The 14,252-nt window shown below is 33.9% G+C and overlaps 1 protein-coding gene across 3 annotated transcripts in view; it reads left to right on the forward strand.

Annotated features, from left to right (window-relative positions):
* HACE1 (HECT domain and ankyrin repeat containing E3 ubiquitin protein ligase 1) overlaps window positions 1-14,252 on the forward strand; it is a 110,519-nt gene that overhangs the window by 81,166 nt on the left and 15,101 nt on the right. For all 3 annotated transcript variants that reach the window (XM_078054935.1, XM_078054937.1, XM_078054936.1), the window contains 4 exons: window positions 82-169; window positions 4,158-4,307; window positions 4,822-5,018; window positions 12,678-12,809. In XM_078054935.1, the coding sequence (XP_077911061.1) occupies window positions 82-169; window positions 4,158-4,307; window positions 4,822-5,018; window positions 12,678-12,809 (567 nt within the window). The remainder of the gene's footprint in view (window positions 1-81; window positions 170-4,157; window positions 4,308-4,821; window positions 5,019-12,677; window positions 12,810-14,252) is intronic.

Genomic DNA, 14,252 nt, shown 5'->3' on the forward strand with positions numbered 1-14,252 from the left:
AAATGATTTTAATTTGTTATTACTCAGAAAAAATTTCCCATGTATTTCTGTTGATGCTTAATTTTATTTTCTTGAACTCAGGGTCAAGGTGTTGTGCGTGAGTGGTTCGATATTCTGTCTAATGAGATCGTCAATCCTGATTACGCATTGTTCACCCAGTCAGCTGACGGTAAGTTGTACAGTCCACAGGACTTTCTCTGTGGCTCTCATAGTTTCCAACTACAGCAGTGCATTTTATCCTTTGATTCCCACAGTAATCGTGTGAGCTAGGTGTGGCATAGTCCCATTTCCTAGAAAAGAAAGTTGAAATTCAGAGGTTTTGTTAACACAGTTAATGAGTGGTAGGATCATGAGTGGAACCTGATTCAGTCTAGCATTCTTTCCTCTAGATAGTTGGTTCTCAAATATTTGTCTCAAGGGCCAGTGCTGGCTCCACGGAAGTTTTCATCAGTCCTTTGTAAAATAAAACTAAATTTATATAATTTTAAGCATTGTCCTTAGACTTTTTTGAGCTAAAATTTCCTTTTGTGAAATAATGCTAGTAGACGGACTTAGAAAAATACTTATTTGGAAAAATTAAAATTTGCTAACCCTATTTGAGTTTCCAAGTCTTAAAATTTATTGGTCATATAAAAAACAGTCTAGAAATCATGGTGTTAAATCTTAACTTATAATCTATGTATAGTAACTTAGTTTTCAGTCCTTTCAAAAGATTAAAACCTAAAAAGCTCTTATTATCTTATAATACAAATAAACTATTTGCTGAAATGGTAATTTGGACCTGCACAATTCTAATTTGATATTGTAGGCTGAATGGAAATGGTTACCGCCTCATCTGTGTGAAGAATACTTCACAGTTCTCTAACTTAAGAAAAACATACAAGTGAAGGCGGGATTTCAGTTTTTAAATGCTTTACAGAGTTGCTTTTATTTCCTGAAGATCTTTTCTTTCCCAGTGTTTAAATTTTTTTTTTTTATAAGGAGAGAGTGCATCATTAATTGTACTTTCTGATTATCTCCAACCAAACCGGCAGGCAAATCTCCATTGAATAAGAAGGATGACTTTAGGAGAGAGGCAATGGGGCGGTGGGCTGTAGGGATGCTAGGGAGCTGTAGGTATGCACCTATGTATTCACACATGGTGTATTTGAAGTTACTTAGGGATATGGGACTGTCTGCTTTAATTTATAACTTCTGATTTTTTTGCTCTGAGGTGAATTTGTTGTCTTTGTTGTTTTTATGACAAGTTTGATGAGGTGCTGGGTTTAGTTAGGCCTAATCTTTGAAGCAAGATTTAGCATTAGAGCATTATATTTTAGATTTATTTCATTTCTTTATAGTCCATTATTCTGTGTCTGTTTAGTTTCATACCTGAAAAACAAATTTGATGTGGAATTATGAGTCAAGGTAATTCCTAACACTATGAATATATTAGTAGAGCATATGCTAACGCACAGAGATCATAAAGATTGTGATTTGTCCTTTTTGTAAGCCTTCTCTTTGGGATTACAGTATTTATAAATTAAAATCTTGGTGAAATATTTCCTTGTTCTTATGTTTAATTGACACGAAGGGAATTACACTGAAATTTTGAATTAAAAATTCCTGAATGTGGGAAATGTTTGGGTAGTCCTCATGTCTATAATAATTTCTTTAAAACTTGCTTTCTAATTAAATTAAGATGCTTACCATAGAGTTTGGTCTTTGATCTTACACTGGATGTGAGTCCTGGCTCTGTTCCTCTTGTTGTCATCATCTTGGGCCAATAAATGTAACCTTTCTGGACCTCAGTTTCTCCATTTGAAGATGGTGATAATGTATGTTTTGTAATGTGGTGAGAGAGAAATCAATTAGCCGTTATGTAAAAAATGCTTAGCCTAGTGCCTAAGAAATATAGAAAGTAGAAATAATTATTAGAAGCTATTATTATGTGGAAAATGATATTTTCTTGTTCACTAGGATTTTTCTGAGGTGATGAAAATAGCTGTGTCACAGTTACATTTATTTTGAACTTAAAACAGAACCTAAACTTTGTGTTCTGTTTTAAGTAGTTTTCAAATTAAAAACTATTATTTTTTTCCCTATTTGTTTCCTTATTTATTTTTTGTTTTTGATTTCTCCTTATCTGTTCTTTTTAATAACCTAGATTTCCCAGAAAGTACTTAGCAAAGGAATTATAAATTACAGACCTAGGGGTGGAAAGTTGAGTCATCAAAAATCTTTGCTGATTGATTCATCAGTAACCCTAAGCATTCACTATTTTATTTTATTAAAGATTTTATTTATTTATTAGAGAGTGAGCATGTGCACACACGTGGGGAGAGGGGCAGAGGGAGAGGGAGAAGCAGACTCCCCACTGAGCAGGGAGCAGATGCAGGGCTTGATCCCAGGACCCTGAGATCATGACCTGAGCCGAAGGCAGCCACTTAACCAACTGAGCTACCCAGGTGCCCTAAGCATTCACTATTTTAATAGGTAAAAATATTTGTGACTATTCTTAGATTATTTATATCTTTGGAATTACTATGTTTGTCCTTGAAGTTCTTCTTCATCTCACAAAACTTTCCTGTGACTTTTAATACCCAGTCTTACCCATGACTGGGAATTATTCTCAAAAGGTACTTGACAGTGAATGACTAGCTTCATGTAGCCCTTTTAAGTCGTTCAACCATAAGCTTCCACAGTTGTACCTTATATCTAAGTAAATTGGTCATGGCAGTGTAGTCTAGTGCCAACAGTGAGAAATCAAAGACCCTCAATGAACAAAGTGAATCATTGTCAAAATATGTATATGAAATGATCAAACATCTCATTTTCCAAAACTTTCTACTTTTCCTTTATTTTATTTTATTTTATTTTATTTTTGGATCCTATTTCATTAGATATAGCAGTTTATTCTTTCTTTTAGTGTAAGTGCCTAGAAGAGTAGTAAATAGCATGAGCTCAATAAATATTTGTTGAAAGAATAACAGTTGTCTTCAGAGTTAGTGATCATCACAGAACAGTACAAAAAGAGTTCTTTAAAGTTGAAGTCTTGGTATTAGGTTTTTCCATTGCACTAGATTTTTTTTAGACTTTTGTTTTCATTGTGATCAAATATGTAACATTATATTTACTATTTTAACCACTTTAAAGTGTACAATTCACTGGCATTAAATACATTGACAGTGTTGTGTAACCATCACCACTATTTCCAGACCTTTTTTCATATAAGTGGAATCATACTAGGTTTTGACAGTAATTGGTAACTATTGCCTTTGCCATTTTTACTTTTATACCTCAGTGGTACTTGTTGAAAGTTGATTATTTGTGAGGCGCCTAGGTGGCCAGTTCGTTAAGTGTCCAGACTCTTGGTTTCAGCTCAAGTCATGATCTCAGGTTGTGAGATTGAGCCCTGAGTTGGCCTCTCCTAGGCTCAGTGGGGAGTCTGTTGGAGATTCTTTCTCTCCCTCTGCCCCTCCCCCTGCTTGCACGCGCACTCTTTCCCTCTCTCTCTCAAATAAAATCTTAAGAAAAATAAAGTTGATTATTTGTTGTGAGGAATAATTGGTTGACTTGTGGATTTAGGTGATTTTCTGATAATTGGTAAAAGGCATCAAGTTCATCACTTAAGAACAGTTGTACATTTAAAATTAGTTATTCTCTTGTAGTGCTCTATTCCATAAGGAGCAAAAAGTAGTGAAAATCTACTGCACTGGGCATGTATAGATGAATGAAACAATGCCTGTCCTAATTCACAGCCTAGTATTTCTACATTGCTGAGGAAAACATGTTATGTATATTATCTTTTAATATATTATTTCCAGAATCTCTTTGACACATCTTCCAACTACTTTCAGTTAAAAGTAATTTTCTCTCTGCAAAGACTTACTCTCATAAGTATGTGTGAATTAATGATTACCTTTTGACAATTCCATTGTCTGTTATATATTTCACAAAGAACATTCTGGTGGAAGTTTATACATAATGTAACCTTGGTTTTGCTGAAGTTGTATATGAACAGTTGTACATTTAAAATTTTAGTTATTCTCTTGTAGTGCTCTATTCCATAAGGAGCAAAAAGTAGTGAAAATTTCAAATTCAGTTTCTGCATTGAAGCGATCTTTCTTCTGCATCTAGATTCTTAGAAATAAATTATTTTGTATTTATTTTAATAGGAACAACTTTTCAGCCTAATAGCAACTCCTATGTAAATCCTGATCATTTGAACTATTTCCGGTTTGCTGGACAGATCTTGGGATTAGCTTTGAACCACAGGCAGCTTGTCAACATTTACTTCACAAGATCATTCTATAAGCACATTCTTGGTATGGCTCTGTTGTTATTTCCAGAGGCACTTATTTGAAGTGTTTTTCTTAGAATCTTTAGGAAAAACTAAATAGGTAAGTGGAGGCATTTGGATTGAGGTAATTTTTCTTTCAATTGGAAACTGTGTATGTAAGGCATTTGGGAGCCTATGAGGTAGAGAAAAAAAAATCTACTTTTTTGCTAAAAAAAATTATCATTTTAGTGTGTAATGTTTATGCTAAGAGTGCATTTTAATATGAATATACCTAAGTGAATTGGCACTTTTTGAAGTATATAATAATTTTTCTGTATAGCTATTTCAGAGAAAGATTACATTATAAAAATGTGGAAAAAAACGAGTTTAAATTAACAGACTTCCAAATCCAGGAATTAGCCTCCACTTAAATCATGCTGTGAATTGGACTATATTTTGCAGTTTTATGGAATATCTGTAGAGGGCAGTATTATACCATTAAACAAACAAGGAAAGGCAGAAACATTTAGAATATAACTGCTCTGTGTTTGCATTTTTAGGTATTCCTGTAAATTACCAAGATGTGGCATCCATTGATCCAGAATATGCCAAAAATTTGCAGTGGATTTTAGATAATGACATTAGTGATCTGGGTCTAGAGCTAACCTTTTCTGTTGAAACTGATGTGTTTGGAGCAATGGAAGAGGTGCCTTTGAAACCTGGGGGTGGAAGTATTCTTGTGACACAAAATAATAAAGTGAGTATTTGAATATTTATCTTAGCCATTGTTTGTAACTTGGCCCTGATAGTTTGCTGATTAGCCTCCTGACACTAGCTAGAAAAACTTGTGCTGTTACAGAGTTTTGTAACATTTTATAACAGATAAAATATTTAAATTAACTAAAACATCAAGTATCAAACTTTTGAGTTAGAAAGGATCATTTCACTATTGTGTTAGATAGCTGAGGCAGTTCCTGAAGCAGCCTAAAGCACAATTCAGTCGATTGTATAAATTGGGCATCTCTTTATTGAAAAATTAGATTAGATATAGAAGTTTACATCAAAATCATATTTGCATTAGTCACTGTTTCATGGTTTGAAGTACGATGTTAAGAGTTCCAGTAGAGAAAAGAAAAATTTCCTGTGTTAAACTTTGTACATGCTTTTGGGATCCAGTAAATCTGTTAGACCTCTGAACTTGATTTTTTTTTTTTAAGCTTTATAACTTGATTATTTTTATTTATTGTTCTATCTTCTGTTTGTGAATTTTTTCCCCCCGTTTTATTGAGAAATAATTGACATACAGCTGCACATATTAGTTTTAAATTTTGGCATATGTTTTAAATGTCACTATTGAAAAATATGTTATTTTAATATATAATTCAGTTTTATGTTATATTTTGATATGTAGGAAATTGGGAGTCAGGAAATCTGGTGTGGGAACTCCACTTCTGTCATTTACCAGTAGCAACTTCTGGTTAAACAAGACTAAAATCTTTTTCCTTTCCATTAGTTGTATTATAATTCCAAGACAGCTTCAGAAGCAACTAACTTTAAGGAATAATGTCCATTGATTTAGTAAAATACAGATTTTTTTTTTTTTTAAAGACCAGGAGACTTGGCTGCATTTTAACCTCTTTGAGCCTCAGTTTTCTATTCTGTAGAATTGGGATAGTAATAGCTCCCATACAGAATCATTACTAGGATTTTGCAAACTGAAAACCACAACACAAAAGTTAGTTCTTATTGGCTAGTGCTCTGTAAAAAGAGGCTCTTAGTTTGAGATATGTACAGGGTATTGGAAAGTTATATTATGCTATATAGTTTTATTTTTTGCGACTTCTAGATACTATACATATAAAAAAAACATGAAGTTTAATTTTTGAAAATAAGATCAGAAGCTGTTTTTGCACATATATACTTAGATGTTTTTTAGTTCGCCCTCTCATTTTACACATGAGGACACTGAAGCCTAAAGAATTAATGGTAAATCTGGGGCCAAAACCCAGGTCTCCTAGTTTCAAGTCTCATGTTCTTCCTTCACAAAATTAATCATGTTAAGGAACATCTTACTTGATTTTTAATATAATGAGTCATGTTAAGCTCTAGAAGATGAAAAGAGTAAAATGCTGTATTTTTAAAACATGTATAAGCTTGCCAGTGAATGAAAATACTTTTTAAAATCTTCTAATTATTAGATTGTGCACCCTATAGTGCATTTATTATTTTACACTGGAGACCTATTCTCAATTAAGGGTAATGAAGCTATAGAGTCTTTTTTATAAGAAAGTGATCGTTTTTCACCAGAGAAACTCAAACATGATTCTTATCTGTGAATACTATGGTGAGTGGACTTGTCACCCTCTCAGATATGTTTTATATGACAAAGTGGAAAGACCCATTAACAATTGCATGATGTATAGCTATATTTATACTTGTATCTCCTAACGCTCTCCCTCCCATTATCACATGGTTTTTGTTTAGATTTTTAAAAAGACATTTTATTAGTTCTTTGGCATTTGTGTCTTTCAATGAAATCTAGAAAGAAGGAAGATAGTAAATAATATCAAGAGTATACACACCCATTGAGGGTGTACCTTTCATTGTGAGTCCAGTTTGAGACTGGAATACTTACTATTGTAATATTAAAGAGCCTGAAACTTTTGCTTCTAAGTTAAATATTTTTATTTAACTATAGTAACTAATTGTTTGGTTGATTATAGGCTGAACCTTTTTTTTAATGATTAGCTTTGGGTAATAAAAGCAGGATCTCGATCACTAATATGTTAATTCTTCTCAGCTTTCATTTTTGTGATGTAAACATTTTTCAGAATAATTTTCTAGTATTACCAGAAAGAGTCGAGTATAATTGTTTTTTTTTTTTTGAGTCAAGTATAATTGTATATCAAATTGTTGATGTTTAAACATTTAATTAATGCTCACTCAATAAGCAACCTGATTAATTTTTAAAAATAAAAATCTATAGAAACATACCTGCATCTTAAATTGATCCCTTGCTTTAAGATTGTTAAAGTATTCAGTTTACAAGTAAAACTTTCAATTTTTAGAGATTTTGTTATTTTTTAACATACATTTCTTTCATGAACTTTTTTGTTACGTTAAGGTTAGCCTTTTACTTACTTATCTCTATAGGTATAAAGTTAAAATTGTCACGTTTGGAGTTCAACTTCAAAATCTGTAAGCATGTTGAAGCTTAAATGAGTTACCAAGTTTGTTAGTACGAGAAAATCTGTGTAAGCTGATCTCCACATGGGGGAGTCATTTATTCCTAATTTTTATGGAAAGGCTTTGGTCTCCCATCCAAGGCTTTGGTAATTATAGAGGGAAACCAAATTGATGAAAATACCTTTGTTTAAAAAGGAGTACATTAAATAAACACAAATGATGTAGGCAGAAGAATATATGTACATTCCACATTTGAAATATAATGCTCTTTTAAATTTAATATTGTTATCAATTTGTTAAAAAATCTTAAAAAATAATAATAAAACTAAACTCTGGTTTCACTTTTGAAAATGGCTGAATTACCGGGAGCTGAGCATTTACATTTAAATAGTATTTTCATCTTCCTTTAGAAGTTTTGCTTTTACTTTTCACTTTTTTATTCTTTTTTTTTCTTTAAAGGTTTTATATATTTATTTGTCAGAGAGAGAGAGAGAGAGAGAACACAAGCAGGGAAAGTGGCAGGCAGAGGGAGAAGCAGCTTCCCCACTGAGTAGGGAGCCTGATGTGGGACTCGATCCCAGGTACCTGGGATCATGACCTGAGCTGAAGGCAGACGCTTAACCCACTGAGCCACCCAGGTGTCCCCTCTTTTTTTATTCTTGACCGAAAGCTGGAATCATGGAACCATAAAATTTGAGTTAGAAGTGACAGATTTTCTTATATCTTCAGTTCTATCTCCTAGAACTGAAGAGTAAGCTACATGAGCTTTAAATGCTAACACTTTTATAGTACTAATCATGAAGTTCATTCAGGCTGGGAGGGAAATAGGAGTGGGTAAGACAGGGTATCAAGGAATGGAGGAGGTGGTATGGAAGCTGAATTATAGAGGACAGGCATTAAGTGGTCAGATAGGAGTAAGGAGGGGGAAAAGGAAATGTTCTGGGCTTAGAGGAAGTTAAGGATGACAGAGCATGATGTGTTCAGGGAACCACAGGTAGATCAGAGTTGTAGATCTTAGCTTGCATAGTAAATGAGTGGTAAAAAATGAGGGGAGTAGACAGGGGCCAAATTCTGAAGGACTGTATCCACAATTAAGAATTTGAAAATTATTCTGAAGACTGTAGGGATGACTGTAGATGTTATAGAGGTAAGTTCCATCAATGGATTCTGTTTCTTAAAAACACACACACACAAACAAACTTAGCTTGGAGTGTGAAGAATGAATTGAAATGGGGCAATACTGGAGTCAGGGAACTGATAAGTGGTTGTGGTATTGGTCTGGGGAGCATGCATGAGGATTTTATAAGACAAAGGCAGTGAGGATGGAGAAAATGAGATAATTTCTTGCCTTTTTGGTATATCTGCTTATTCCTACAAGAGAAACCTGGTTATCCTTTGGAGTTCTCAGTGGAAAAATTTTCAATGAGAACTCTTAGATACCAGAGCGGTAATAAGTGGATAAACTCAGGAAAGAAGCTTTTATATTCAAACAGTAAATTGAATTATGTCAATAATAATGCCATTTAGACTGTTAATTACTAAAAAAATAACTATTCCAAATTGTTTTACAAATGTGGCCCAGTTTATTCCTCTGCTTAGAGGAGGGAAAAAAAGAAACTCTTGTTTTCACTAGTAAAAGTTAACTATTATTTAAGTAAATATGGTTTATTTAGATATCTTTCAAGAAATAATGAAAAGATTTTCAAGAAGAAAAATAGCTTAAAAATGCATTTATTTTCAATATCACCACCATTTCTCATAAGAAGACATAATTTAGGTTCAAAGCCTGAAGAGAAGTTAAAATTTTAAGGAAGATTTCGGAGAGATGAATATTTATTCCACAAATTCAGAAGACTAGAGATTATTAAAACAAAATGTTTCTGTAAATGTAGACATATAATTTAACTGGAACATATTGTCCGAAAGTTCAGTCTTCATAATCTCAGTGTTTTTATGTTTTTCGCTTTGCAGTTTCTTTTTTACTTAACTATTTTATATCAGTTACAAGGGTCAGAGGTTAAGCCAGAAAAAAGTTGCTAAGGCTCTTTTTTGTTGCTGTTGTTGTTTCTATGCTGAAGCTTTCTAAGTTGAAAGCTTTCTATGTATTAACATAATTACTTCACCAGTACAAGTACTAAGATTCTTTAATATGATTAATTCTTCAATTTAATTCTTTGGCATCTGGTATTATTTAATGCCTTCAAAGAATAGACAATAAAACTCAGGTGGGAGCAGACATGACTCCTAGGATATGCCATCTGTTAGGGATAAAAGAAGATCCCCTGACCCAAGTTATATCAATCTCTTGTAATAACTTAAAAGAAAATGATAGTTTCGGTTTGGTTTATATTTAATGTTTGATTGTGCAAGTCTTTATGCCGGTGTTTTGTGGACTGATTGTCATCTGCATATCCACTGTTTCCTTATTAAAGCATGTAAGATACTTGATGTAGTTACGCAGAGCATAAAGTGTGGGGAGGTGAGTCACTTGGATGCCTGTATAACGGGAATGCAGCCAGTATATTTCTGCACAGTATGAATAATCAAAAAGTTAGTGTGTAATAATAGTGGATGTTCATAGTAATAATTGTATCATAAAGAAAATGTTAATTTGTGTTACTCTCTTTGAGGATGTACAGTGTTTAAGGAAGCAGGGAAACATTTTAGCTCACTTGGATTTATATTTTCTTCTGTTAAACACAGTTATATTTTAGCTACATGGAAAACTTTATTTTACTAAACATCTCAGCAGGATTTGTGATGGCTAGGATTTTATTATTTTTCTGAGAAATAATTTAGACCAAAATTCATCTACATTTAAATTAACTTAATATGGAAATTGGTATTTGAAGGAGCTGATTTCCACAAATTGGTATACAGTGACTATGGGTCAAAGTTATAGAAATAAATGTGGAAAATATTTAGAATATTAGAATAATATTCCATATTAGAAGAATAGAAGGGAACATGTAAGGAAAGATTAGTATACTTGTAGAAATTAATTTTTAAAAAGAGAATGTGTGAGGGAAGTAATAGGAATTAACTGAAAACAGAATGTGTACTACTCTGGTAAATACGGAATGCAATGGCCAATTAAAATTGGTAAAGTGTACTTTGAGCAATTCACAAATATTTTACCCTTTTTTTTTTTTTTGAGAGCACGTGTGCACATCTGAATGGTGGGGGAAGGGCGGAGAGGGGCAGAGGCAAAGGGAGAGGGAGAGAGAGAATCTTAAGCAGGCTCCACACCCAGTGTGGAGCCCGACACGGGGCTAGATCTCACGACCCTGAGATCATGACCTGGGCTGAAATCAAGAGTTGGATGCTTAACCAACTGAGCCACACAGGTGCCCTGCAAATCTTTTACTTTTATGCTTCATAATTTAAGGTCTTGAACAATGATTGTTGAATAGTACCATAAGATTCTAAGAGCAAAACCTTTTGGGAAAAAGCTGTTCTTACTAAGGGAACATAGGGTCTCATATAGCATCTTAAACAGTAGTGAATGAGTGGAGCAGAAAAATTGTAGCAGTTGAGTAAGTTTAGGTAGAGCAGACATAAAGTAAAAGATAATGATGTGCTAATATTGAAATCACTGCTGGTTATCACTTGGAAGTGTGCTATGTATATTATTTCTTGGATGTGAAAATCTAGTTTCTGTTTCTGTTTGTTTGGCACATATTTTTGTCTCCCTCTCTCTGGTAACTACCTAAATGTAGTAACTGATAATTCCTGTACAGTGGAGGAAAAACTTGTGGGTGGTAGGGAGTGTGATTTGGGCGTGGGAGTAGACTGAATAGCAGAGATGACAGCTTTCCCTGCGCTAGATTGCACAAGGGGCTATGTGGGGCTTGGGGAGAACTATGGGGAAGCCACCATGACACTTCTATAGCTTTGACATGGATGGAGAATTCATAGCCAGTGGTTATATATAACGTTCTAGCTCAGTACTTGTGGGTTTTTTCCCCCCGGTGTAGAGTTAGAAAGTGGGAGGTGGCAGAGTTTCAGATTAGTGCCTCCTCAAAAAATAAAGGAAGGAACCTAAAATTGGCTTTCTCTACTCTCTTTAGAACATTCATACCTGGGAGGTAAGAACTATATACAGCATATTGCTTTTAAGTCACAAAATTTCACTTAGATGTAATTTAAAATATATAAATGATAACAATTGATAGAGTTGATTGATAAATATAATAATTGATTCTTGTCTGAGCCAAAATATATTCTTTATTACCAGTTAAATTTTAAGTGACACTATTTTACTATTTTCTGTGATGATGTATTTTAAAATGAAATGTGTAAAAATAGTTTACCTTAATTCAGAATCAAATAACTATGCTTAAGTGACCCATTTTATCAAGTTCTAGGTCTGTATTAAATGCACTTGTTGAATGTATGCATTCATCCGATATTTGTTGAACATTTACAAAGTGGCAGCCAGTTTTTTAGGAGCTGGGAATATATACTGGAAAACAAAACAGAGCCCTTGCCTGCAGAGAGGTTACATTCTAATGAGATAGTTCAGTCAGAGACATGAGGAAGTATAGACACTGAGGCCTGAACAAGCTTATGTTTGGGGAATAGAGAGAATGAACAAGGGGGAGAGAAGAAAGAAATGAGATGAGAGAGCAAAGAAAGGCTGGATCATTTAGGGCCTTATAATTTGTCTTTTACTTAAGTCAATGTAGAGTTGTTTTGTTTTGTTTTAGGGAGGGAGAGAGGTGCTTAAGTGACTGAGCCACCCAGGCACCCCTCACTGTAGGGTTTTGGGCAGGAGTGATGTGATCTGAATTATATATGAAATTGTATGTAAAATATATATTTATATATTTAAAAGATCACTTGGTGGTATGGAAGAAGCAGTACAGAGACAAAAATGGAAACTGGGACACCATATGTTACAGTAATCCAGGTGAAGGTGATGATGATGGCTTGGACCAGGGTAGTAGTAGTGGAGATGGTGAGACAGGGTCGGATTAAGAATGTTTTTTGGAGGTAGTTCTGATAGCACTCACTGATACAGCGTGTGAGAAAAATCATGGTGATTGATTCCTAGGATTTTGGCCTAAGTAGTTAGTGATTGGTGGATTATGGGTTTACTGAGATACTTGAATGATGGTGCCAAATTAATTCCAAACCTTTACCTCTTAAATGAGAAATGATTATATCAACAATATCTTAAGTATGTGAAATTGAAAAAAAATCATCACTTTTTTTTTTTTTTTAATAGGCGGAGTATGTTCAGCTTGTTACTGAACTTCGAATGACAAGAGCCATTCAGCCTCAGATCAATGCTTTTTTACAGGGCTTTCATATGTTCATTCCACCTTCCCTCATACAGCTTTTTGATGAATATGAATTGGTAAGGAAAAACATCAGTTCATTTGTGGTTACAAAACAACACAAAACTCCAGTTGCTATAATTCAGAAATAATTTTGGAGTACTATGATAAAATAATGTATAATAAGACATTATGGTTTAATGTTCATGTTTAGAGATTTCTTACAAGATTTGTGATTGTGCTTCTCTTAAGCTTAATAACCAGAGTAACAATTCCTTAGTGTGAAATGAAAACAAAAATGGAATACATTTTCATAGTATTTTACATGGGAGATGTTGAAGGCCAGTCTTCTCAAAAGCAATAATCATATTACAGTTAACCCTTGAACAACACGTGTTTGAACTGTGTGGGTTCAAACTTAAACATGGATGTTTTACAGTATAACACTGTAAATTTTCTCTCTTCCTTTTGATTTTTTTTCTTTTTTTTTTAAAGATTTATTTATTGAGAGTGAGAGAGAGCGGGCACGTGCATGCAAGTTGGGGAGGAACAGAGGGGGAGGGAGAAGGAAGAGGGGAAAGAATCTCAAGCAGACTCTACACCAAGCGTGGAGCCGAAAGCGGGGTTCAGTCTCACAATCCTGAGATCATGACCTGAGCCCAAACCAAGTCAGATACTCAACCAACTGAACCACCCCAGACACTTTTTGATTTTGTTAATAATATTTTCTTTTCTCTAGTTTACTTTATTCTAAGAATAGGATATGTGTAATACATATAACATACAAAATGTGTTTATTGTTTATGTTACCAGTAAGGCCTCTGGCCAACAGTAGCCTATTAATAGTTAAGTTTTGGGGGAATTCAAATGTTACACGTGGATTTTGACTGCATGGGGTCAGAGTCCCTAACCCCTGCATTGTTCAAGCAAGGATCAACTGTACTTGTGAATTTTTTATTTGACCATATGAGGTACAAGATAATGATAACTAACTTCTTGTCATTCTGAAAAGAAGAATTAGGGGGTTTTTCTTATTGTATTTGTTTAATTTTCTCTAGCTTCTTATTTACCATATATATAATTGTCATTTTCCATTTTAAATCTATGTGGAGTCCTCTCTTTGTCAGCCTCTAGTTTCTAATAAGTGTTTTGCACTTTTAATTTGCCTGCCTTTTACTATGACCTAACAGGATTTCTAATTTTATATGCTTTATGTTTACATTTTCTCTCATATCCTTTTTCTCTCTTATGATTGGTAATAAATTATTTTCAAACTCTTGAGTTGTCTAACTCCTTAATTAAACACAGTATTTTTTTTAAAAGATTTTATTTATTTATTTGAGAGAGAGAGAGCACATGAGCAGAGGCAGAGAGAGAGGGAGAAGCAGACTCCCCACTGAGCAGGGAGCCCAACGTGGGGCTCAATCCCAGGACCCTGGGATTGTGACCTGAGCCAAAGGCAGATGCTTAACTGACTGAGCCACCCAGACCCAGGCACCCCCACTGTTTTAAATAGAGTATAG

This window comes from Halichoerus grypus, chromosome 9 (genome assembly GCF_964656455.1).
Source record: "Halichoerus grypus chromosome 9, mHalGry1.hap1.1, whole genome shotgun sequence".
Lineage (NCBI taxonomy): Eukaryota > Metazoa > Chordata > Mammalia > Carnivora > Phocidae > Halichoerus > Halichoerus grypus.